The sequence below is a fragment of the Choloepus didactylus genome, chromosome Y (assembly GCF_015220235.1).
Source record: "Choloepus didactylus isolate mChoDid1 chromosome Y, mChoDid1.pri, whole genome shotgun sequence".
Lineage (NCBI taxonomy): Eukaryota > Metazoa > Chordata > Mammalia > Pilosa > Megalonychidae > Choloepus > Choloepus didactylus.
In genome coordinates this window covers 42,564,009-42,587,329 of record NC_051335.1, presented here as the reverse complement: position 1 = coordinate 42,587,329, position 23,321 = coordinate 42,564,009, and the positions used below count along the sequence as shown (strand labels likewise).

At 37.5% G+C, this 23,321-nt stretch overlaps 1 protein-coding gene and 1 pseudogene across 6 annotated transcripts; one reads left to right on the top strand and one right to left on the bottom strand.

The window, feature by feature from the left end:
* The first annotated feature begins 313 nt into the window (after nt 1–313).
* Nucleotides 314–11,750, top strand: LOC119524146 (ATP-dependent RNA helicase DDX3X-like). 6 transcript variants are annotated; one of them, XM_037822779.1, is made up of 18 exons: nt 323–367; nt 2,881–2,941; nt 3,987–4,034; nt 6,020–6,149; nt 6,929–7,087; nt 7,166–7,265; nt 7,655–7,790; nt 8,638–8,723; nt 8,949–9,047; nt 9,132–9,292; nt 9,689–9,833; nt 9,911–10,055; nt 10,247–10,428; nt 10,502–10,619; nt 10,966–11,047; nt 11,110–11,112; nt 11,320–11,456; nt 11,671–11,750. In XM_037822779.1, the coding sequence occupies exons 1-18, from the start codon at nt 323–325 to the stop codon at nt 11,748–11,750; spliced, it is 1,917 nt and encodes a 638-aa protein (XP_037678707.1). The 6 variants fall into 6 exon arrangements, with proteins under 6 accessions (XP_037678708.1, XP_037678707.1, XP_037678703.1 ...); XM_037822775.1 differs by having other exon boundaries at nt 10,894–11,047; XM_037822780.1 differs by lacking the exon at nt 11,110–11,112 and having other exon boundaries at nt 314–367; nt 2,881–2,938; nt 10,894–11,047.
* Nucleotides 11,751–20,993: 9,243 nt separating this feature from the next.
* Nucleotides 20,994–22,296, bottom strand: LOC119524313 (annotated as a pseudogene).
* Between the last annotated feature and the right edge of the window lie 1,025 nt (nt 22,297–23,321).

The following is a 23,321-nucleotide window of genomic DNA, read 5'->3' as shown; positions in this document are numbered from 1 at the left end:
TCTCGCTAGTTCTCCAGAATTCCAGGAAATAGGGTTAGAGTGGGGAAAGTAAAGCTCTCGCGATTTCTGAGAGCATCTGGGCACGGGACTAGGAAGCCCCGCGAGATTATGACTAAACAAACGCGAGTTACCCAGGCAGAAGTAACGGTAGAAATAGAGGAGTTGGGGGGTGGGGGGCGGGGGGCCTGAGGCGTAAGACTCGCGTCCTTCATGTGACGTAGAGCAGTTGGAGTGGGTACAATAAAGCTGTGGTGGAGCTGAGTACTTAAATCTTGCGGTTCCTCGTCGACATCGGACTGTGAGATTTCGGTATTGTTCAGTGATGAGTCATGTGACGGTGGAAAATGCGCTTGGGTTGGACCAGCAGGTGAGTCCAGATGACCCTATCGAGATCTCAGTTCCCTTCTGTGATCTAAGGTAGTTTGTGGCGCAGCGCTAACTAGCTATTTTGGTCCCTCTTTTTCTTGGTGTCTGGGTTTCTTGGTGGGTGGGGCTGAGTGGGTACGCGGAAAGTTGATTATACCGAGCATGGGGACGACATGAGGAAGAAACGGGGCTGTGGTAGTAACATTGTGATGGTTGGTCACATGGATTTTCGGGTAGGCTTGAAGTAATGTGTCCAGAACTAGAATGGCGGTTTTTGTTTGTGCGTGTGCAATCTTTGTAGACGCGCACGCGAGCGTACCGGCTGATTAGCTACGGAATGGACGGGGTGAAAGACGATTTAAAAAAGAAAAAAAGTCTAGAAGGCTTTGGCTTTTAAGGAGTGTCCCATGTTCTGGTTTTCAAGTGCCGGAGTGTCCCATATTCTGGTTTTCAAGTGCCGTTGACCTGTAAGCGGGAGGTGGACTACAGTCACGGAACATGGGGACGAGGGAGGCGGGTAGAACGTCCATCTTTGCCAGTAATGGCGGCGGCCTCCATTGTGTGCTGGTGTGTTGATGGGTGGGGAAACCGGGCCAGCGGGCGCGAGATAAGCGAGTGGCTATAGGGGATGAAGAAATAGATACCTTGTATTTTACGCGGAACTGAGGCTGGCCAGGTGTTAAAGATGTTAGCCACGTTTCCGGAGTGAAAGTTCTGTGACGCAGAAAAAACGGAAGGGAACGGAGGGGAGGAAGAAGTGTTATGAATTGATATCTGGAGATAGTGGAAATTGGAGGGAGACTGAGAGACATTTGGGTAGTTAAAAACCTGGCATTGCTCTACACTTTTTAATTCCAGTAATCTCTGGATAAGGGTTTGGACGAGGACCGTGTTTTTGTTTGTTTGTTTGTTTGTTTTTTCGTTTGTGTGCTACTCTTGGTTGTGTATGTCTTTTAGTTGGACTAAAACAAGAAAAGACACTGGAAATTCGGGGTTAGGTGGACGTAAAGGCCAGGTGTGGTCTCTAACGTTGGGAACTCCGTAGATAATAACGTGATGCTAAAAGATATGCTCTATACTTTTCCCGCGGCGGGCATTTTGTGTATCGCTATCGCATAATTGCCTTGGGCAAAATTTTAGAAGTCCTTGGGATCCTCTATAGAGCAGCTTGGTACCCTATATTTAGTAGTGGGAATTGGTTTGTGTCATGAACTTTTTTCCCAGAATATTTGAGAAACGATTGCGATGACGTGAGACCAAGTTTAATGACAGTAATTGAGAGAGTACATTTTAATGTGTGTTATAAATAAGGGATTTGAAGGTTTGCTTCCTTAGGGTATTTTGTTACTGGCGGCACGGTTGTACTGCTACTGTGATTTACTGATGGTTGATATGTTAACTAGAAAATCTGAAAGCACAGGCAGGCAGTCTTACAACATTTTCTCTGCTAAGGGTGCTTTATTAAGATGTTAGCCAGAAATTAAATTTAAAGCTACCTAACGATGAATAGATTAGCTATTGTGGGTAGTTGTAATTCAGTAATAAGTAAATTTTATTTGAAAAAAATTTTGACTTTTTTTTGAAGCTTTTATTGGGCAATATTTTCAACTTTTAATACAGTGGTCATAAAAGTTTTACTTGTGATAGGTTTCCTTTGCAAACAACTTGCATCGTTGTCTTTTGAAAAATATTTTGGCACAATTTTTCTACTGCTTGTAGTTAATGGCTAGCCTCTACAAAGTGTAATAAATAGAAATAACATTTCTGATGTCAAAACTGTGCAGTAGAAGGGGATGTTACAGGAATCGAGATTAAAAAGTGAATGTTTGTGCTGCTCTTAACATCACTGGATGCCATTTGTGAAATTTAACAGATTTGTGACCAAGGACTTCTGAATTTGTCTCATCTAAAATGGAAGAAATAAACACTACCTCACTGATAGAGTGGCAAGGATTAAATGATGTAGTGGTATGAGTAGTGATTCGGTATAGACTAAGTAATGGGTGTTAATTTTTTGTTTTTATTTTTTATTTTTAGGGACTTAACATGAATTGGAAATAGTTTGACAATATAATATTTAGAGGATAAAGATTTGAAATGTTTTTAGGTTTAGAATTGATCCGAAGTTAAAAAAAAATCAGTGGCATTTAAGACATCCTTCATATTCAGTTGTACCTGTAATTTAGCACATAATTAATAGTTCTTGAGATTCACAATTATAATATTTAGTGATTAAGAAACTTTTACTGGAGAAAATTGTTATTAAGAAAGTGTGTGTTGTTTAAATAGGTTTGAACCCAGTCTCGTGATAGGTGGTGCTGTCATGTAGGTGCTGTCTTTGCCATTTGTTATGCTCTGTAGAATGTATTAAAGGCCTTCTTAAAACGACTTGAGCCAGGCAGAGCAATTGCTAAATGGACTTCTGATTTGTTTTCTCTCGTACTCCTGTGCCTGATTCCGCCTTTAGTGAAGTGTAGTCTGTCAGTATGTGAGTTGCTAATATTTCTTTTCTAGTTTGCTGGTCTAGACCTGAACAACTCAGATAATCAGAATGGAGGAGGAAGTAAAGCAAGTAGTAAGTAAACTGTTTTCTAAATATTTGAGTTTTTATTAGAGGTAATGCTAATATTTTATTGAACTTAATTTTGAATTTTTTTTCCTACAATTTTTACCTGCAAAAAAGTATTTTGGCATATTTGGGTAATAAAAGGGAATAGTGTTTTGTGTATTTGTGTTTTTCTTAGTGGGAAAAAAAAGGTTTCCGAAGGCTCACACTTTTTGTGAAATGGTGTATGTCCAATGAATCAGCAGAAAGGAGATGGGGATGAATACATCTCTCTTAGAGTGAGTTGTGTTAAACCGTAACCTGTCTTAGAGAATTTGTACATTTACATTACAGCTATTGTCCCTTTACTATGAAGAACATAAGAGTGAGAAAACCAGTCTCTGACAATTCGTGGGTGGTGGTTAGAATTTTAAATTTCAGTCAGATTCTCTTTTTAAAAAGTAGGTATAAAAAACATTTTGAAAAGAGTAAAGATTTAAAATTTGAATTGGAGTTTTCAGGTAATATAAAACTGGTGTTTTGCTACTTGGTAGTTAAATTGCTTTTGCTTCTGATCCATAGGCCAGACTACTCTTGCATGCAGCATGGCAGTTGATTTCCTAAAAGTTATGGAAGGCCTTCAGTTAAAGCTCCCAAATTCCTTTCTAACTTTTCATGTTTGTTTGGCTTTTTATTACACTAGAAAGAAAAATAATCTTACTGTGATTTGTTATCTAACCTTTTTTTTCCTTTGAGTAGGCTAAGTTCATTAATAATTTCTTAAAGTGGCAGGACGTTTTAGAAATCTGGATGAAGAACCATTAGTAACTACTGAAATATTTTTGATTTGAGAATTTCAGTTCTTAGAATTTAAGTTAACTACTTTGTTTGCCAAACATGCTTTCCTTATTTTTGTTGGGGTGAAGATGTGTGCTTTTAATGCAATAACTCACTTTAGGTTTTCTTCTCATTTATAATGTCCTTTTTTCCAGCACCTCTATTTTTTAATGGACATTTTGGTAAGGACTGTTTTGGAGGCAACTATAAGCTCTTGATTTTATATTTTCTCTTTTAGAAGGGCGCTATATACCTCCTCACTTACGGAACAGAGAAGCCTCAAAGGGTAAGCTATGATTGGAACTTAGCAGAGATAATTTTTGTTGCCTTTAGAAGTTAGTCAAAAACTAGGGAATATAAAGTAATTTGGGGAAGTCTGTAAACATTGTTCTATTATGCTTCTGGACTGTGGGAAGAACTAATACTTCCTAACCTGGAGAAGTCACGTTGTGAGACAGAAAATTCTCATTTCCTTCGCAAATTCAGAGGGTTACTTTTGTATACAGTTTCACTAGTTCAGCGCTTTATCTGTTTGTAAACATGGAGGAAACATGGTTTCAGTTTTCAAGATTTGTGTTTTGGAGAGGAGGTTCCTACTCTGGAAAGCAAATTGTATGGTGATAAAATCCTAGTTACTGCAGTTCTGAAAAGCTGCTACAATGAAATTAGGGTTACTGCAGAATGGTTAGGAATTGTAGTATTACAGCTTTGAGCATGCCCAATAGGTTGAAGTGATCCTCTGGGCTTTGCTTCTTTCCTTAAATACTTTGCTTGAAAGGTTTTGTTTAAAATGAAATAAACCTGGTATCTTTTACTAAGTGTGTGATTAATAGTGTGGAATAATGTTGATTATTCACAAGTTTGAATGCTATATATTTACAAATTACTTGCAAACTGCGCACCAAATTAGGTGGACTAAAATATTGAGGTAGGAAGGTAAGGAAACCTTAACGGTTACAAGGAATGATGGTATTAAAGGAAGGGGGGTAAGTTTGGGGAAGGTGGAAACTTCCTGCAGCTTGTGGTATTCTTAGCATGTTGTCTGTAAGTGTGGATTAAGTGTCGTTTTTCTGTTTCTAACAAGTCACTAGTTTGATGATAGTGTTTTTTTTTTTTAAGTTGCTGCAGAGTTTCTTCTCATGATATTTTCAGTATTCTTAATAGTAAAATAGAATTTTACCCAGGAAATATTAAATACCTCCAATGGGAGTGACAGTATTTCAGTTGTTAATGCTGGGGCCTTGTCAGTACCTTGGTGTGAAATTAAAAAGGCTTCATGGGGGTGGATTGAAGAACACATTTAAGCAGTCTAGAACAAGGTGTAGGCAACAGTTGAAATTTTTGTTTGTGTTGGTTATTTCCACTTACTTTTCTTTCTTTTAGATGATAATAAATGAAACCAGGTTGTATCTTAAATATTGAAGATACTCAGATGACCAATCATGTTTATATTGCTTTTGATAGAACTCGTAAGTCCCTGTTGTTCACTGTGGAGATTGCTACAAAAAGTAGTCTATATGAGCATAATTCATGAAGCTCAATTTGGTGCTTCAGTCTTCCTGAATTTTGATTCAAATATTCTGTCCTAATACATCTGGCTTCTGATTGGTAATCATGTCACTTTACCTTGGTTTAAACTTTTCTCTGGGTAATTGACGCTCCTGGAGGTAACCATTTGTTCAGGTGGGATTTTTCCAAGAAGTGTGTTGATATATGTCATATGGTATATATTTTAAATCTAACACGTTAGATTTGGGAGGAGTCTGTCACATTGTGGGGGGGAGGGCATAACTAAAATGCATAGTAGGGGTGCTGCCTTATACAGCATACTTTACCTTAAAAATTGTGGTGAAAGCAATTGAGGGGTGTCACTGAGAGCAGTTGTAGCTTTAAAAAGAGGAGTCGTCTCTCCAGTCTTAGGAAAATAAAATTTACTGGGGCAGGCTAAAGTTTTGTTGTTTATAAAATGTTAGGAAGCAAATACTAGTGCGTAGTGTAGGCGTACCCTGCTCATATTAATGCAGATTGTTAAGAACAGCATTGTTCTTAGACCATGAGATTACTTAGTTTAATACAGCAATTTCTAAAGGAAAAGAGGTTGAAGGTTTTTATAATGCTGTATGCTGATACAAACCAAGAATGTAGATCTTTTCCAATATCTTGACAAGATAATTTCCCTGTGTGGGGGAGTGTGTGTCAGTGGAGAACTTGGTATTTGGAAAGATAGGAATCCTGTGTTTTTGTCAACTTTTAATTCCTTTTTTGTTAAAGGATCCTGTGATAAAGATAGTTCAGGGTGGAGTTGTAGTAAAGATAAGGATGCCTACAGCAGTTTTGGGTCTCGTGATTCAAGAGGAAAGTCCAGTTACTTCAGTGATCGTGGAAGTGGATCAAGAAGAAGGTAAAATGATTTCTTAAATTGCTATGTATGTATATGCAATAGCAGTTTAGGGACAGGCCTTAGATTTAATGCATTTTTATCATTTGTACTCGTCTATATTTTTAGTGTAATGTTTTTCCTTACCAGACCACCCTTTGTTTAGATTTTAAGCAAAATACTGGTTGTTATTGCTTTGTTAATTTTAATAGGGCTTTACTAAATGAAATCTGTTTAGCAGAAATTACATGAAATAGAACATGTTTGACATCATGAAATTCATTTTTTTATTTGGTTGAGGTTTTTTGACTTCACTGTCAGATTTTAAGGGCCTTATATTTTTGATTGCACAAATATGGTAAATTGATTTACCAGACTTGTTTTGTATGGTTTCTATACGTTAGTCCTTTATTGTTTTTCATAAACAGAATTAAAACTTTTTAAACATTTAATCTTTAGTCTCGCCATAAAAATGAATTTTCTTTTTATTATCCACATGTAACTGGGACAAATGGGTACTTCTTGTTCTCTTGGTTTCCTACGTAGATTATCATTCTGTATTGAAAAGCCATATTCTCAGTTTATGTTAGACTACTTTTAAACTGTAATTTTATAAAAATTTAAGGAAGGATGCAAATTTTTTAAAATGGAGTCATAAATTATAAACTAAATAATTGACAAATGAAAATAGGGCAGTATCGGATTACTGACATCTTTGAGGGTTATATAGTCATGACAAACAGTTCAACTTTTATATTGATAAAAGTTCTGGTTAAATGACAAAATTCTGATTGTTTTTTCAGGTTTGATGATCGTGGAAGGAGTGACTGTGATGGCATTGGCAATCATGGTGACAGGATGGGCTTTGGCAGATTTGAATGTGGTGGATATAGTCGCTGGTGTGATAAATCAGATGAAGATGACTGGTCAAAAGCGCTTCCACCAAGTGAACGCTTGGAACAGTAAGTTTTTGGAGTGTATGTTAATTGTTAAGAAATTTATTACCAAGCATAACATGTGTAAAATTCATTTGATTTTAGGGAACTCTTTTCTGGAGGAAATACTGGAATTAACTTTGAGAAATATGATGATATACCAGTAGAGGCAACTGGCAATAATTGTCCTCCACATATTGAAAATGTAAGTTTTTTGTTTGACTTTATTAGGACTGTGTTTTCTCTGTTTATCAAATGAGAATGGGCTTCCCAAGAGCATATTTCTTCATAATAAAGTCAGAGGCCATATTTTAATAAGTATAATAACAGAAACTTCATCAGGTTATAAAGAGGGAGAAATTGAGATTAATGTCACCCTATGAATAATATACTGAAATAGAAAATTGTTTAACATTTGAAGCACCCAAAACTTAAATATATAGATTAAACCTCTCATCCATTTTCTTAAAACACCTATTACAGACTAAATCACTAATAGGCTTTTATTTGGTTTCCTTTTACTGTTCAGAATAAAATCAAACCAAACATAGCATTTCTAGTTGTGTTTGATGACTCTCATTAAATTCTTGACAGTTCAGTGATGTTGAGATGGGAGAGATAATCATGGGGAACATAGAGCTTACTCATTTCACCCATCCTACTCCAGTACAAAAGCATGCCATTCCTATTATCAAAGAGAAAAGAGACCTGATGGCTTGTGCCCAGACTGGTAAGCTCACTTGATAAAAAGTAAATTTTTCCCAAGACTGCCTAACTTAAAAGTAGTGCAATTAGAATGTGCCTTTGGAGTGTCTGTGTTCCAAATGTTGGGGAGGCCTGAATCCTATATTCTTCCTGATCGTGAAATAGGTAAATATTAGCTGGAAGTGTCTCTTTTTGCGTTTTCACTGTTGGAACTTCTGAATGAAATTGGTATTTTCATCAGGGAGAAGCCTGTATGAAATTGTCATCTTATGGTTACTGCAGTGGGGGAAATTATTTTGATTATAATGGTGGGAAAGCCGTATAACTTACTGAATTGGAAGGGTAAAGCTTGTGACCCACAGTAGCTTCTCGCAATGTCTAGTTTTAAAATTTGAAGGGTTAGGACTATTGCATATTTGTTAGAATTTGACCTGAATAAGGAAGATAAGATGGCAAGCTTTGCTTTGTACATATTTAAAAACTATATAAAACTGAATCATTTGTCATTTTAAAATACTTTCTTTCAAAACAATTATATCTTTTTACATTATAGTTTGATAAAACCACCACCTGTTTTTTGGTCAATAAAGCATAGCTTTATCCATTTGCTTAGGCATAGCCAGATGGCTGTTAACATGCTATAAATACAGAAGCTGCTGTGCAAATAGTTTGCTGAGTTCTGCTTTACAAACTAACAGAAGTTGATGCTGCTTTTGAGACAGTTTTTCAGAATGCAAAAATATGAATAGACAATGTTTTAAAATATCATAATAGTATTCTTACATTTCTTAGCTGTGTAAGTTTATCATATTTTCTAAAAATTGGGGAAATAAAGTAAAACTTCAAATTTCAAACCAGTGTTGTTTTAACAGGGTCTGGAAAAACTGCAGCATTTCTCTTGCCCATCTTGAGTCAGATTTATACAGATGGTCCAGGAGAGGCTTTGAAAGCTGTGAAGGTAAATTCTTTGTAAAAAAGTAAGAATTTTTTGTTTAGTATAAGTTGTTAAAGTAAATATATATTGAGAATTTTCTAAATTTTTAATGTTTTGATTTTTTCAGTGGAAAAGTTTTTTAGATGTGTTAATCCTTAAAAAGAGAATTTTATTGAGATGAACTATAAAAATGTTACCATATTATTTAAAAGATCTTAGTTTCATTTATAAATTTTATTTATTTCTTAGGAAAATGGAAGGTATGGGCGTCGCAAACAATACCCAATCTCCTTGATTTTAGCCCCAACAAGAGAGTTGGCTGTACAGATCTATGAGGAAGCCAGAAAAGTAAATAGACTTTTAGTAATTATTGCTCTTTTCTTTTATTCTAGCAAAGTTTTTATGAATATCTAATAAATTCTTTGCTTATAGTTTTCCTACCGGTCTAGAGTTCGCCCTTGTGTGGTTTATGGTGGTGCTGATATTGGTCAGCAGATTCGAGACGTAGAGCGTGGATGCCACTTGTTAGTGGCTACTCCAGGACGTCTAGTGGATATGATGGAAAGGGGAAAGATTGGATTAGACTTCTGCAAGTATGTTAGTCTTATGTATGCAAAATCTTTTTTTGGGGAGAGGGGAGTGTTATTGGTCATAAATTTTACATGTTTTGCAGAATTACACTAATGATTAATATGCATTAGTTTTAATATAAAGAAGTGATTTTAATCATTTAGCCCTCTAGTTATTTGAAATATAATTAACTTTCAGTTAAAGATTTAGTAAAATTTTTTTCTGATGTTGTATGCATGGTTCATTATGACAGAATCAAATAAATAGCTAACTTGCCTATGTGATCTTGACCATCTTATCTAGCAGGATTCTGTGTATGTTACCCCTTTGTCAAATTATGAGGCTAGATAGTCATACCTGAGTGAAATATATATTAGAGTGGTTTATCATAAACACAACCAAGTCTTATTTCGTAACAGATATTTAGTGTTGGATGAAGCTGATCGGATGTTAGATATGGGGTTTGAACCTCAAATACGTCGAATAGTTGAACAAGATACTATGCCACCAAAGGGCGTGCGCCATACCATGATGTTTAGTGCTACTTTTCCTAAGGAAATACAGGTACTGTTAAGTGTTAATTTTTATTTAAGATATTTATGTTTATCTCAGTGACACATTAGACTTTTTTTGTTTTTCAGATGCTTGCTTGTGATTTCTTAGATGAATATATCTTTTTGGCCGTAGGCCGAGTTGGCTCTACCTCTGAAAACATCACACAGAAAGTAGTTTGGGTGGAAGAATCAGACAAACGGTCATTTTTGCTTGATCTCCTCAATGCAGCAGGTAAAATATGAATAATTACAGTATCAGGTGTTTTTGGATATCATCCCTTTTGTGGTTTGTTTCCCAATCTAAAATTTGTTAAAATGAAGCTTATTAAATCTGCTTCATTTGCATGCTTAAAAGTGCAAAGACTTTCAGACTAGGCAGTAGTGCCAAGTCAGTATTAGTAACAAAATCATCTAATTTTTCAGGGAAGGATTCACTGACCTTAGTGTTTGTTGAGACCAAAAAGGGTGCAGATTCTCTGGAGGATTTCTTATACCATGAAGGATACGCTTGTACCAGCATCCATGGAGACCGATCACAGAGAGATAGAGAGGAAGCCCTTCACCAGTTCCGCTCAGGAAAAAGCCGAATTCTAGTGGCTACTGCCGTGTGTATATATTTTATTATTCAGTTAAGCATGTATTAAGTGTTGCTTTCTTTTAACAAAAGGTATTTTTCAGGTAGCAGCAAGGGGACTGGACATTTCAAATGTGAAACATGTTATCAATTTTGATTTGCCAAGTGATATCGAAGAATATGTACATCGCATTGGCCGTACAGGACGTGTAGGAAACCTTGGTAAGGAGTTTAAAACGTGGTTTGAGATGGTCTTGATTGTCTCCATTTTGTATTGTACTGCATGCAGTGGAAGGTTTGTTGTAAGGGATCTTAAATATATTAAGGATAAGCTAATGTTGGATTTACCAAGTTTTTTTTCCCAAGTTCTTTAATTTGGCTAAATTGCAAAGTTTAACTTTGTAGTAGTATACTTAATATTGTATGTAGGAAAGAGAGAACACCAGGTATACTTTATGGAAGCCTAAGCTTTTTGTATACTTTTTTGGACTCTTAGGCCTTGCCACTTCATTTTTTAATGAAAGAAATATAAACATCACCAAGGATTTATTGGATCTTCTTGTTGAAGCTAAACAAGAAGTGCCTTCTTGGTTAGAAAATATGGCTTATGAACACCACTACAAGAGTAGCAGCCGTGGACGTTCTAAGAGGTAAATATAATAGATAAAATTGTAGTGAGGGGGGATGGGCCTTTACTCTTAATTGCTTTGAGCAAGTAATTACATCCAAAATTAGCTTAAAAATGTTTGAGGTTACTGATAGCCCTTCATTGCAGAGGGCTTTGGAAACACCAGTAAAGAAATCTCACTACAGTGGGAATTGAAGTGAAAGATCAGAAAGTGAAAATTTGAATGTTTATAGGGGAATTGGCATTTTAATTGAATCTTTCTCATAAACCACCACGTACTGGTTTGCCTTAAAGTAGATTCAGTGGAGGATTTGGTTCCAGAGACTATCGACAAAGTAGCAGTTCCAGCAGTTCTAGCTTTGGTAGTAGTTGGGCAAGCAGCAGCCGCAGTGGTGGAGGTGGTCATGGAAACAGCAGAGGATATAGTGGAGGTAATGTTAATGTTCAGCCTCATATTGTTGGTTTTTCTTTCTCAAAGTCATTTTTTTTCAAAGCATTTTAAAAATTACTGAGGCAATTTTATTTGCCCAAGAAATCAAATGCTATAGAGTTCTTTCATTAAGATTATCTTAAAGTACTTGGAAAAGAATAAAAAGATACTAAAAATGGATGACTTAATTTCTTTTTTCTAAAATTTCTTAATAGGTGCCTATGGAGGCTTCTACAATAGTGATGGCTATGGAGGAAATTATAACTCCCAGGGGGTTGACTGGTGGGGCAGCTAAATCTGCCTTGAAGCAGTCATCCTTTCAAGCAAGCTAATACAGAAACCACGTGTAACTTAGCCAGACTCTATACTGTATAGCTTCAAGAACTTGCAATACATTACCAACTGTGATTCTCTTGAAAAGATTTTAAAGGAGCTCAAGGTCACAAGAAGAAATGAACAATCAGCAGCCCTTTTTTAAATTTGGTTTGAAAACTTAATTGCTGTAGTTTGGGTTAACTCCTCTCTGCTTACTCCCACCCAAACTGCATTTAATAATTTTGTGACTGAGGATCATCTGTTTGTTAATGTACTGTGACTTTAGCTTTAGACTACTTCATTAGTTTGATGTCCTGTTGGCTCAGTAATGCTCAAGATACCAGTTGTTTTGACAAAATAAATTTACTGAACTTGGGCTGAAATCAAAATGTGGCACAAAGATGTGGTACAGCCTAATACATGAGTCATTATTTTATCATAAATATAAGAGGAAAAAAACATAATGCAGTAGCCTGCATTACGACTTTTGATAATTACAGATTGGAGCTAGCAGGGATCATCCATAGTTTCTATATGGCAACCTGTACTAAATTCAGTTCTTGTTTACCCTATCCTGGATAGGTACTTAGAACCCGATAGTTTGTTTTAATAGGCCATTGCAGTCATAATAAGCTGATGTATGAATATACATATACATTTTTCTTCAAAGTACTCTTCTGAAGTAAATGCAAGTATATACAGCAATTCCTCTACATGCTTAGGCAACTCATTCATTGTGAACTAGCCAAGTGTGGGCATACTGTTGTTAGACGGAAAGTTGAAAGGTTTGATAGAAGTTTGGGGAATTTTGACTTACTTAGATTTTAAAATGCCTGCCGTAAGTAAATTTGAAGTGGTAGAATGGCTGACTGGCAGTGACCAGCCATCATTAGGGATCTGGTTGCATATTGGTTTGTAATGTTATGCTAGTGTTAGTGTTTTTTAGTCAAGAACCTATGAATAAGGATATTGCAGCAGGCTTTATTTTAATATAGATTCACTTTACTGTGTACAAGTTGTGTTAAGATGTTAAAATGACTTACACTGTAGACATTGTAAAAACTGAGAATAACAGACTGAAATACTTGAGATCACATGTTGGAAATACATCCCAAATTTTTAACTGCACAGGTAAGGTATCAGTTCTGTATAGTGCAGTTTTAGTCTATTGAAGTTGCGTAGGTTTCTGTTCTAGATTTGGCCAGAGATGATTGTTCTTCACTAAAAATGCCTATCACTTGGAATTTTGTGGTCAGAATGCAGATAACAATTAATACATCCTTTACACTGGTGTAAGAAGTTGGCAGTAGATTTTCAAAGTGTATTATGCCTTGTTATAAAACTTAATAAGTAGGTGCACTTGACAGTATTGAAGTCATTTGTTAATGGTGCTGTTTCAGTTAGCATGTAGGTTTAAACTCTTGGACATTTTGCCCAGAACTTTTTACAAAGTACTTATTTTATTGCACATTCAGAAGTTCATGTATTTGTCTTATGTGCGTTTCCTTAAACTTCCAAATTATTTAGTCTTTTGAAGATTGTTGAATGCAGCTTGTATAAGAACTAGATTCCAGATTTTATTTGGGACCGTGAGAGTGATGGTTGAGAAGAAAACTCTTTGCACATGACAGACTTTAGATACTTTTTGCTGCTGGTTTTGTGTAATATTTATTGAAAATTTTGGAAAATATTTGTTTTTGTAAGCCTTAAAGTAATTCTTGGAGGGTTTAAAGAAACTTGACCAGAAGACAGTACAACAACACTGGCACTTGAATGTTGTACATCAGTGTATAAGAAATAATGTATTTTGGGGTAGTGTGAGCTTTCAGTGCTAAGTCCTATTAAACTTAAGTCAAAAAAGTCAGACCTGACATTGGCAGTATAGCCATAACTTTCTAAAAAAATTGAAGACAAAGTTGGCAGCTTGAAATTAAAACATGCCAAGGTTTTGATAGATTGTCTTAAGAAATTGTGGAAGCACTGCTAAACACTGCTGTGAAAGCATCCACATTTTCAGAGCCCTATGAGTTTTGTTAACTTTGTTGTTTTGTCTTTTTTCAGTGACTGGCATATTGCAGTCTCATACGTGTGGTTATGTTTGTGTATTGCCATGTTCAGTGACATAATATTCAGATTTATGAACAATATTTTTGGTAATAAGATTTCAAAAACCACGATACAAAAATGGATTTAAACTTGCTGTCCATAAATATTGAACCTCAGGTTGCTGTAAATTTAGTAATTGTTTGTTTTAGGTGCTTATTAGTTTTAGGTGCTTATTAGTTGTAGATGCTAGCTTTTATGTGCTATGTTTATTCTGTTTTTAACTAAAATAAAAAGTTGGTCATAATTTTCTGCTGTCTGTTGTATTTGTAAAACCAAGTGAGAATCATTCTCTCAACCTGAAGTTTGAAACTGTAGTATTTTGAGAGAAGTACTCAGGTGCTTTAAATACTGAATAATGATGAATATGATGTAAATTTGTAATCTGAAGAATTTAAATTCTGGTATTTTGAGAGAAGTGTTCAGGTGCTTCAAATATGGGAATGATGGTGGTGGTGTAAATGTGTCATCTAGAGGCAGAAGGATTTTTATTTTCAATGTTAGAAATCTGAAAGGCCTATAAACAGTATGTATACTACATATTGGCTTAATTTAAGCAACTTAATATGGGTGATACTGTATTTTAATAAGCCTTTGATATGATATAGATGAGATTGTATTTCACTTAGCCATAGTTCGGTGCTGAACTATGGTATAAAAGGTCAATTTACCTAGTAGTTCAAAAATTGTTCTTTATTGTAAAAATCTACCTAAGAAGAGTTACTTGAAACAAGTTGATGATAAGAACCAAATTTAGTTCTTTTTATTGTCTGGCAATTCATTACCATGGATTGCTGAAGGCAGCCAATACCAAATGGTAGATTGGTAAGCAGCTATAGCTGCCTAAGATGTTGACATCTGAAATGGACATGAAATTGTGTTACTGTGTTTCTTTTTTTTTCCCGTGAGTCAAAACTTGAGAATTGCCATTTGTGTCCCTTTGTGCCTCTCACTTACTGTTCCTGCAGAGGAAAAAGGGAAAGCACTGTCCTGAGTTTCCAGTGTAAGTTGGTTTTATTTTTATTTTACACTTCTCTACATCCCAGAAATGAAATTAATGTCTAATACTCAAATCTTTACTCTGCATTATGTTTGTGAGGTAAAATTGTATTTGGTTGTAAATCCCATTTTAACTGCTGTGTAATACTTTGTGTGATGAATACCTGGATTGAATATAGTTTGTAGCTGTTATGAATTGCTCTGCTATGAAATTCTTGTATACAATTTATGGTAGACATGCACATTTCTTTTGCATTCAAGAAATGGAGTTTCTGTGTCTGTGGTTTTCTAAGCTGTTCTGGTTGCTCTGTTTTTTTTGGAAATACTTGGTTTGTCATGTGCAAACTGAATTTGATTTCTTGATGACACTGTGGCTGAGGTTCATGAAGTCAAAAGAAATTTGTTTTCATCAGAAGGATGTACTGAAATACTGCTGAAATCCATGCTAAAATACTTGAAATAAGTTAAAATGACCCTGATATTTGGCATTTGATTTTAAGTAATTCAGAAAAAGATGTGGTAGGTGAAGTTAGCAAAATGGTGATAATTGTTGAAGTTGAGTGATAGGTACACATCTTTTATGTTTGTCATATTGAAATTAAATAGTAGATAATAAACTTCAGAAGCTCTGTGGTGACTTGGAAATCTGGAAGCCATGGCAGGGGCTAGATTTACAGCTAGATTTAGATGTCCTTTTGAACAAAATAGACGTGCATCTTCTGCAGCAATACACAAACCTGTTTTGCTGGGAACATTGAATTTGAAATGGTGCTAGTGTTTGGCAGTTTCCTTTTTGGAAATAGAAGTCTGTAGGATCAATAGCAGAATTTGCCATTCCGTGCCCCCCCTTTCCTTTCGTATGTATATATCCAACAAACGTAGTTATGCATTCACCAAAAGATAAGTGTATTAAAGCATGCAAATTAATAAAATGAAGACAGGAGTGTATAAATGGTGTGTTTATATAATGGGTGTTATACAGCAATGAGATAAAATCTCACAGCCAAAGAAGCCAGACAAAAGGATGCATACTGTGATTACATATGCAGAAAGTTAAAGGTAAAACTAATCATTGGTTGTATATACCTTGGATAGTAACCAACATAGTCACATCTGTGTTGTAGCCACATAGATGTGCCACATAGTATTTACTTGAGCTATGGATGATGAAACTTGTATTTTTCTTGGTTAAAATTTTGAAACCTATGGAAATAATATAAAATACATCCTTTATCTTTTTTCATGTCAAGTACTTTATTGTACAATTAAGTGAACAGATGTAAAAACTTTGACAAATTCATGTAGATTAAGAACCAATACATGCCTCACATTCCTGAGAATTTGTCTGTCTTTATATCAGGATAGTAGTGTCATTTGTGCTATATGTAAGGACATTGGCTTGAATATAGAAAACCTACCTTTGGTGCAGAACATCTTTGTTGTTTTCATTTGCCTTCACTGTGGCCTAGAGACAGCAGAGATAACCACCGTAGACTCTTGGTATCTTTCTCAGTGCCCTTTGTCTTGTGTTTAAGCCATGAACCATTGTGATGGTCTATAAATTGTGGCTCGCTTTCCACATGACGAGATGGGGAAAAGTGGGACAGGGTACACCAGCCATTTTCTTGAACCATATCCTATTACTATTCAGGATGATGTATAAGAGTTATTGCCACGTGCAGGTATAATATAGTACCAGGTTAAATAAGTGTTCCTCAGGGGAAGGGACAGCCACAACAAGTTAATCTGGGTGAATATGCCAGTGGTGAGGAATGGGCATCTTTACTTCAGAAATAATCTGCAAACCAGTCTGCAAAGGAACATGGGTGAAGTTGCAGGGAGGTAAATGTGGGCACACTGAAGATCTGAGGCCTTCTAGGTGATCTAGGAATTGACTAGGGCAAATTCATGGTGCACTTCAGTTTAGTATCTTCTCAATTTATGGCAATAGCCTCTGTTCTGAAATGATACTGGGCACTCTTTGCTCAGTATTAGAGCTCTGGATTGTTTATGGGATTTTTTCGGAAATTGTATTGCTTTCAAGAATAGCCCCATTTAAACTAAGATTTCTAGTCAATAAGTGTCATAATTCTGGAAAGAAAAGGTTAGAGATGGAGATGGATTTATTAAACTGACATCTGGATGAGAAGATACAAGAGACAAGTTGAATAAAATTTTTGGAGGGTTGGCAGCAGCAGCCCATAAGAAATCTTAGTTTTTTTGTTTGTTTTAATTGAGATAACATTCACATACATAACAGTCATCCAAAACGTCCAGTTAATTGTTCACAGTACCATCATATAGTTGTGCATTCATCACCCCAATCTATTTTTTGAACATTATCTTTGTACCAGAAAAAGTGAAAAAAAAAGAAAAGAAAAGTAAAGAACACCCAAATCATACCCGACCATCCCACCTATTTTTCATTTAGTTTTTGTCCCCATTTTTCTACTCATCTGTCCATACACTGGATGAAAGGTCTCCATTCCACAGGGTTTTCACAATCACACTGTCACCCCTTGTAAGCTGCGTTGCTATACAGTCATCTTGTTCAAGAGTCAAGGCTCCTGGTTTGTAGTTTGATAGTTTCAGGTGTTTAGTTCTAGCTAGAGAAATGTAGTTTTTTAATTTACAAAACAAAGAACACCTTAATTCCAAAACTAAAAGTGAATTTACGCTATTTGGACTTGGAAAAGAGGCTGGCAGTGTATAGTGAATGCTCGATGTATATATGAACAGTTGATTATTTTTATGCATGATTTCAGGATTACACCTTATTTTAGTTTCCTGGCTGTTAAATACTATACAACAGATTGGTTTAAACAGGAGGAGTTTATAGGGTTATTGTTTTGAGACTAGGAGTCCAAAATTGAGTCAGCAAGATGGAGGTTTCTCCCTGAAGATTGGGATTATGGAGCTGGCTGCCAACAGTCCTGGGACGTTGGCTGTTCTGTCACGTCATTGCACATGGGCAGTGTCTTCTGGTCTCCCCAAGATCTGTTGGCTCTTCCCCATGGCTTCTTCCTGTGGCCACCTCTGTAAGTCTTCCCTTAATAAAATTAAGGCCCAAACCTGATTCAGTTGGCCACCTCATAGCTAAAATTAATTTCATGAGAAGTTTCTATTTTCAATGGGTTAACACCCTTAGGAATGTATTAGGAACATGTTTGGGGTATAAATTCAGTCCCACCCACCCACATGACAGAATGGAAACAAAATCAAAACTCATATTCACTCATCTCCCACATTTGGCTTAGTGGCTCTATCATCTGTGGAATTTGGTAGCAAACTGAAGGACAAAGGGAAAACTATGACCCTTCTGTAATCTATCTCATAGGAAAATTGTAGCACAGAAAAATGGGAATAAATAAGTTGATGGCACGAGGAGATTTAGGGACTAAAATTTTGCCTCATTTTGAAAGAAACTTTTCAAATTAATGGATTATGCCTAAAAATTCTCCATTCAGTTCTCTTACATGTAGATGTATGGTTCATTTTGAGTTAAGTTTTGCAAATGTCAGATTTTAAATCATCGATTTTTGTTTTGGCCTATGAATTATTGGCAGTGTTACTTGAACCTTCATTGAATTGCTTTTTTATAGATAGTACATTTCACATTTGAAACTTGACATATATACGGAACAGTGATAACTTTCAAAGTACGATTTAACACGTATATTTCAAAGAATGTTTAGGTTACAGTTCTACGATTTCAGTTATTTTGTGATATGTAACATTTGTAAATTGCTTTTAAACCTCTGTAAAGATCAGTTGGACATATTTGTTTGGATTCTGTTTCCATTGATCTGTGTGTCTATCCACCTCTTCAGACGAGCTGGCTACAAATTTAGGAGTTTCCGTGGGCTTTCTCAGGTTAATAATTTTCTGTGATTACATTTCTATTGTAGCAAAAGTATACAACTTAGAACCAGCTAAAGAAAGAAGCATATAGGGCAATGTCTGGAAGGATCCCAAATGCTAAAATGCCAGTTCTCTCTCAGTAGAGGCATGGATGGCATTTCTACCCTTGGTGAAGATGTGTGACAATAAACAAAGGTTTGCCAACTGGGGAAGCTCACCTGCACCTTGATATCCAGACTTTTGTGGGGGGTTGATCATACACTGATCATGTACATAATGGCTGACCTTTATTCTCCAGCCCTTCTTGGAGGTTGGCCTATATAATAATTTTAGTGATCAGCTCCTTCACAGGTCAGAACTGGTATGTGGCTCAAAACCAAATTATCTCACTGTTAGGTGTATCGTGGCTAAACACCCGAGGCAATCCAAGACATTCTTGTAAGGCAGAATGTTCTAAGAGACTAGAGATCACCTTTAGTAGCTGAGGACTACACACTTCAATCTCTGGAAATTTTTGAAGTCCTTTGTTTCATCAGATTATGCGTACCATTTTAATGCAGTTTTATTGAGTTACTGTCACATAGTTGTGCTTTCATCACCACAAACTGAACATTTTCATTACTCCAAAAAACCAAATGAAAATTAAAGAATATCAAAACATCCCATTCTCCCCTCCATTTTTCATTTGCTTTTAAACATATGGTTTAACTGAGATACATTCATACACCCTACATCATCCACAGTGTATGTCAGTTATTCACAGCACCATCATACAGTTGTGTGTTCATCACCAGAATCAATTTTTGAAGCTTTTCCTGACTCAAAAGCAAAAAGGAACACCTGTTCTCTCCATCCCACCCTATTTTTTATCTAATTTTTGTCCATTTTTCCACTCATCTGTCCATACACTGTATAAAAGGAGTGCCCAGCCACAGGTTTTCACAGTTACACAGTCACGTTTTTCAAGTTACGTAATTATACGATTGTCTTCAAGAATCAAGATCACTGGGTTGCAGTTTGACAGTTTCAGGTGTTTCCCTGTAGACATCACACTGTAGTCTAAAAGGTGATATACATACAGCATATGAGAATACCCTACAGTAACCTCTCAATTCCCGTTTGAAATCACTCAGCCTCTGGAACCCTTTGCTTTATCTCTCTTCCCCCTTTTGGTCAAGAAGATCCTTCTCAATCCCACAGTGCTGGTCCAGGCTCATCTTCAGGGGTCTCTTCCCACATTGCCAGGGGAACTCACACCCCTGGGTGTCATGTCCCACATAGCAGGGAGGGCAGTGGGTTCACCTGCCAAGTGGGCTTAGTGAGAGAGGGGGCCTCATCTGAGCAACAAAAAGGCTCTCTGAGAGGGACTCCTAGGCACAATTATAAGTGGGCTTAGCCTCTCCCTTGCAGCAGCTAGTCTCACAGGGGAAGGCCTCCAGATCGAGGGCTAGGCCCACTAAATTAGCAGGCCCAATGTTTGTGGGAAAATCAGCAATAGTCCAGGTGGGGAAATCCAACACTTAACGCATTTCTCTGCAGTTCCTCGGAGGTCCCCGCAAATACACTTATTCTCTGCCCAAATCTGGGATGTATCAGGATTTCACCCCAGCCTTTATGAACTCACCAAATCCCACTTCCCATTCACCACTCCCTGCACCAGTGGTGTTCAAAGAAACTAATTGTACAAGTTACTTCTAGTGAGCTACAGAAAATACACATCCTGCACCAGATAAACATTTCCCTTGGTCTAGCACATGAACTGTAGTTTTAAAACCCAGTCAGTATCCTTTACCCTTGGGCCTTATTTGCCTTAGTCCTAACCAGATCCTCTTCATTCATATCACAAATTAAAATCTGAATTCTTTTTCAGCTCTTTCAACAGTTGTCATGTGGGGTAATACTGACATTCATAGCTGTCAAGTTCCAGCTGTGAGTCTCATGTATCACACAGATACCCAAAGTTCCAGAGACCAACCAGGTTATACACAGGGAGCTCAGCATCTCAGGATTTAGAGAGCCATTACAGTTCAGGAATAGTTGTGGCTGCTGTAAGAGCTTACAATCTAAGGACTATTACAATAAGCATTCCCCTGATAAGCTGTGCCTTAAAATTCAGTTCTGAGTTTACACATTATAGTTAGTCCATATTAGTGAGGCATGATAATATTTGTCTACCATGTCTTTTTTTTTTTTTTTTTTTGAGGATGCAGAAGTTTTTATTGGTCACTGGTTCCCCAGAGGGCACCCTGCTTCTGCTGCCTCAGTGCCTCAGAATTTTGGTGGTGGTAGTCTCAGATACCACTTTGCTATCCACAATCTTGCAGGTAGTGGTCTTGTGGATGGTTTGCATGGAGTTGCTGCTGCCCAGGGCATCGCTGAGACTGAAGTCCTCTCCGTCTTCTAGCAGGCGACAATAGGTGGCAATCTTGGTCTCCAGCTTGACCTTGCTGTTCAGCAGGGCCTCATACTCCTAGGCCTGGTGCTGCTCCTCTGCCCGGGTCTGTGCCAGCTCCGATTCCAGGTGCAGCAGGACCCCGTTGAGCTGCTCCATCTGCAGGGCATAGCGGGCTTCCACCTCCCACAGGCTGTTCTCCAGGCTGGCTTTCAGGTTTCTCGTGGAGTCCAGGTCGATTTCCAAGGACTGGACAGTACTTCTCAGCTCCGTGAGTGTCATCTCAGCACCTCCTATCTCAGTGGACTGAGAGGTGACCACTGTGGTGCTCTCTTCAGTCTGCTGAGACCAGTACTTGTCCAGCTCCTCTCCATTCTTCTGAGCCAACTTGTCATACTGGGTTCGGATGTCTGCCATCCTTGCTGAGGTCCTGAGACTTGGGGGCGTCCACCTCCATGGTCAGCCCAGAGCTGGCAATCTGGGCTTGTAGGCCCTTTACTTCCTCCTCATGGTTCTTCATGAAGAGCAGCTCCTCCTTGAGAGCCTCAGTCTCCGTCTGCAGCTGCAGCCGAGTGACATTGGTGTCATCAGTGACCTTGCAGAGCCCATGGATGTTGCTCTCCACTGACTGGCGCATGGCCAGCTCCGTCTCATACTTGACTCTTCAGTCATCTGCAGCCAGCTGGGCATTGTCAATCTGCAGAATGATGCGGGTGTTGTCCACAGAAATTTCAAAGATCTGAGCCTTCAGTTCCTCGATGATCTTGAAGTAGTGGCTCCAGTCCCTGACCTGGGGTCCCTTCTTCTCCAGGTGTTCCTGAATTTTGCCTTCCAGTCTCCGATTCTCAGTCTCCAAGCTCCTCACCCTGTCTAGGTAGGAGGCTAGGCGGTCGTTGAGGGCTTGCATGGTCTCCTCCTCGCCCTGGATGCCCCTCATTCCCGCCAGACCCCCAGCCACCCCGCCAGCCAGGCCCCCGGACCCCTAGCCGCCCCGGGAGCTAGAGGAGCAGGACATGGAGATCTGGGAGCCCGAGCCCGCAGTGCGCGCATAGATGCTGGCTGCGCTGCTGGCTGCGCTGTTGGCCGGCCGGACCTGGTGGCTGGACAACTGGACCGATCCCAGGGATCGGTAGTTGGTGGAGAAGGTGGTGGAGTGGGTGGTGAAGCTCATGTTGTCTGGGGAGGAAGGCAAGAGGCCAGGACTCTGGATATGGACACAGAATACCATGTCTTTTTGATGACCTATTTATAATTACATAATGCTACTCATCTCTAATAACAATTTTTTCTTAAGTCCATTTGGTTATTGGTATAGTCACACTATACCAAATTTGATTACTATTTGCACAGTATATTTTTTCATACATTTACTTTTTACTGACTGTGTTAATGTTACAGAGTTACTGCACTGCTAAAACCATGACTGCAAATTCAGGGAAAGAAATGGTACAATGGGCAGCCTCATATACCCATCTATACAGTTTATTAAAAGTTGATTCGTGTACATTTTGATAATTTCACAATCTTTAAAGTTGTAATAAGTGTTGGGTTTTAAAATCTGTTCCAGGTCTTCAGATTTCTAGTACAGCATGCCATTAAATAACATTTTCAAATATGCCGTCTACCATTAAATAACGTTTCAAATATTCATCTAAGCTCAAAGGCATGTCCAACAAGTTTTTTTTCTGGAAAAGATGCATACTTTTCAAGGAAAATACATGGCTCAATGTTGAAGAGAATATTTGTTCAGGTTTTTTTGTTTCCAAATGAAGTCCTCAGTTTAACCAAGAATCTTATTGTCTTTTAAGCATCCAACCTCTCCTGGGTTCAGCTACTTGCTCAAATAGATAAGAAGGCAGTCATCCTTCCAGTCACCTCAAATAATCTTGAACATTATTGTCCAGAAGTGGTTGACAGATCCTGTCAGGAAACACTGTAACCTTGCTAGGAATTCAAATCCTGCATTGACACTTTCATCAAAACTGACCTCCTGTAAGAACAGGCTCCCACATCAGGAGAGTATTATTTACTCATTTGCTTCACTCTTCCAGTAGCTAGTCTGCATCTCCAGCATTTAGCCAAAGGGATTTATTAAAGAGAAACCCAGACTGCATCAAGGAGTCGCATACCACTTTGAAATACTTCTGTTGAGCCAGATAGACAAAATTAGGGAATTACCAGACTATCTCATTAGAT

Coding starts and splice junctions, on each gene's coding strand:
- LOC119524146 (XM_037822775.1), top strand. CDS start 323: ATGAGTCATGTGACGGTGGAAAATGCGCTTGGGTTGGACCAGCAG. Junction 4,035..6,019: donor GAACAGAGAAGCCTCAAAGG/GTAAGCTATGAT, acceptor TTTTTGTTAAAG/GATCCTGTGATAAAGATAGT. Junction 10,429..10,501: donor GAATTCTAGTGGCTACTGCC/GTGTGTATATAT, acceptor GGTATTTTTCAG/GTAGCAGCAAGGGGACTGGA.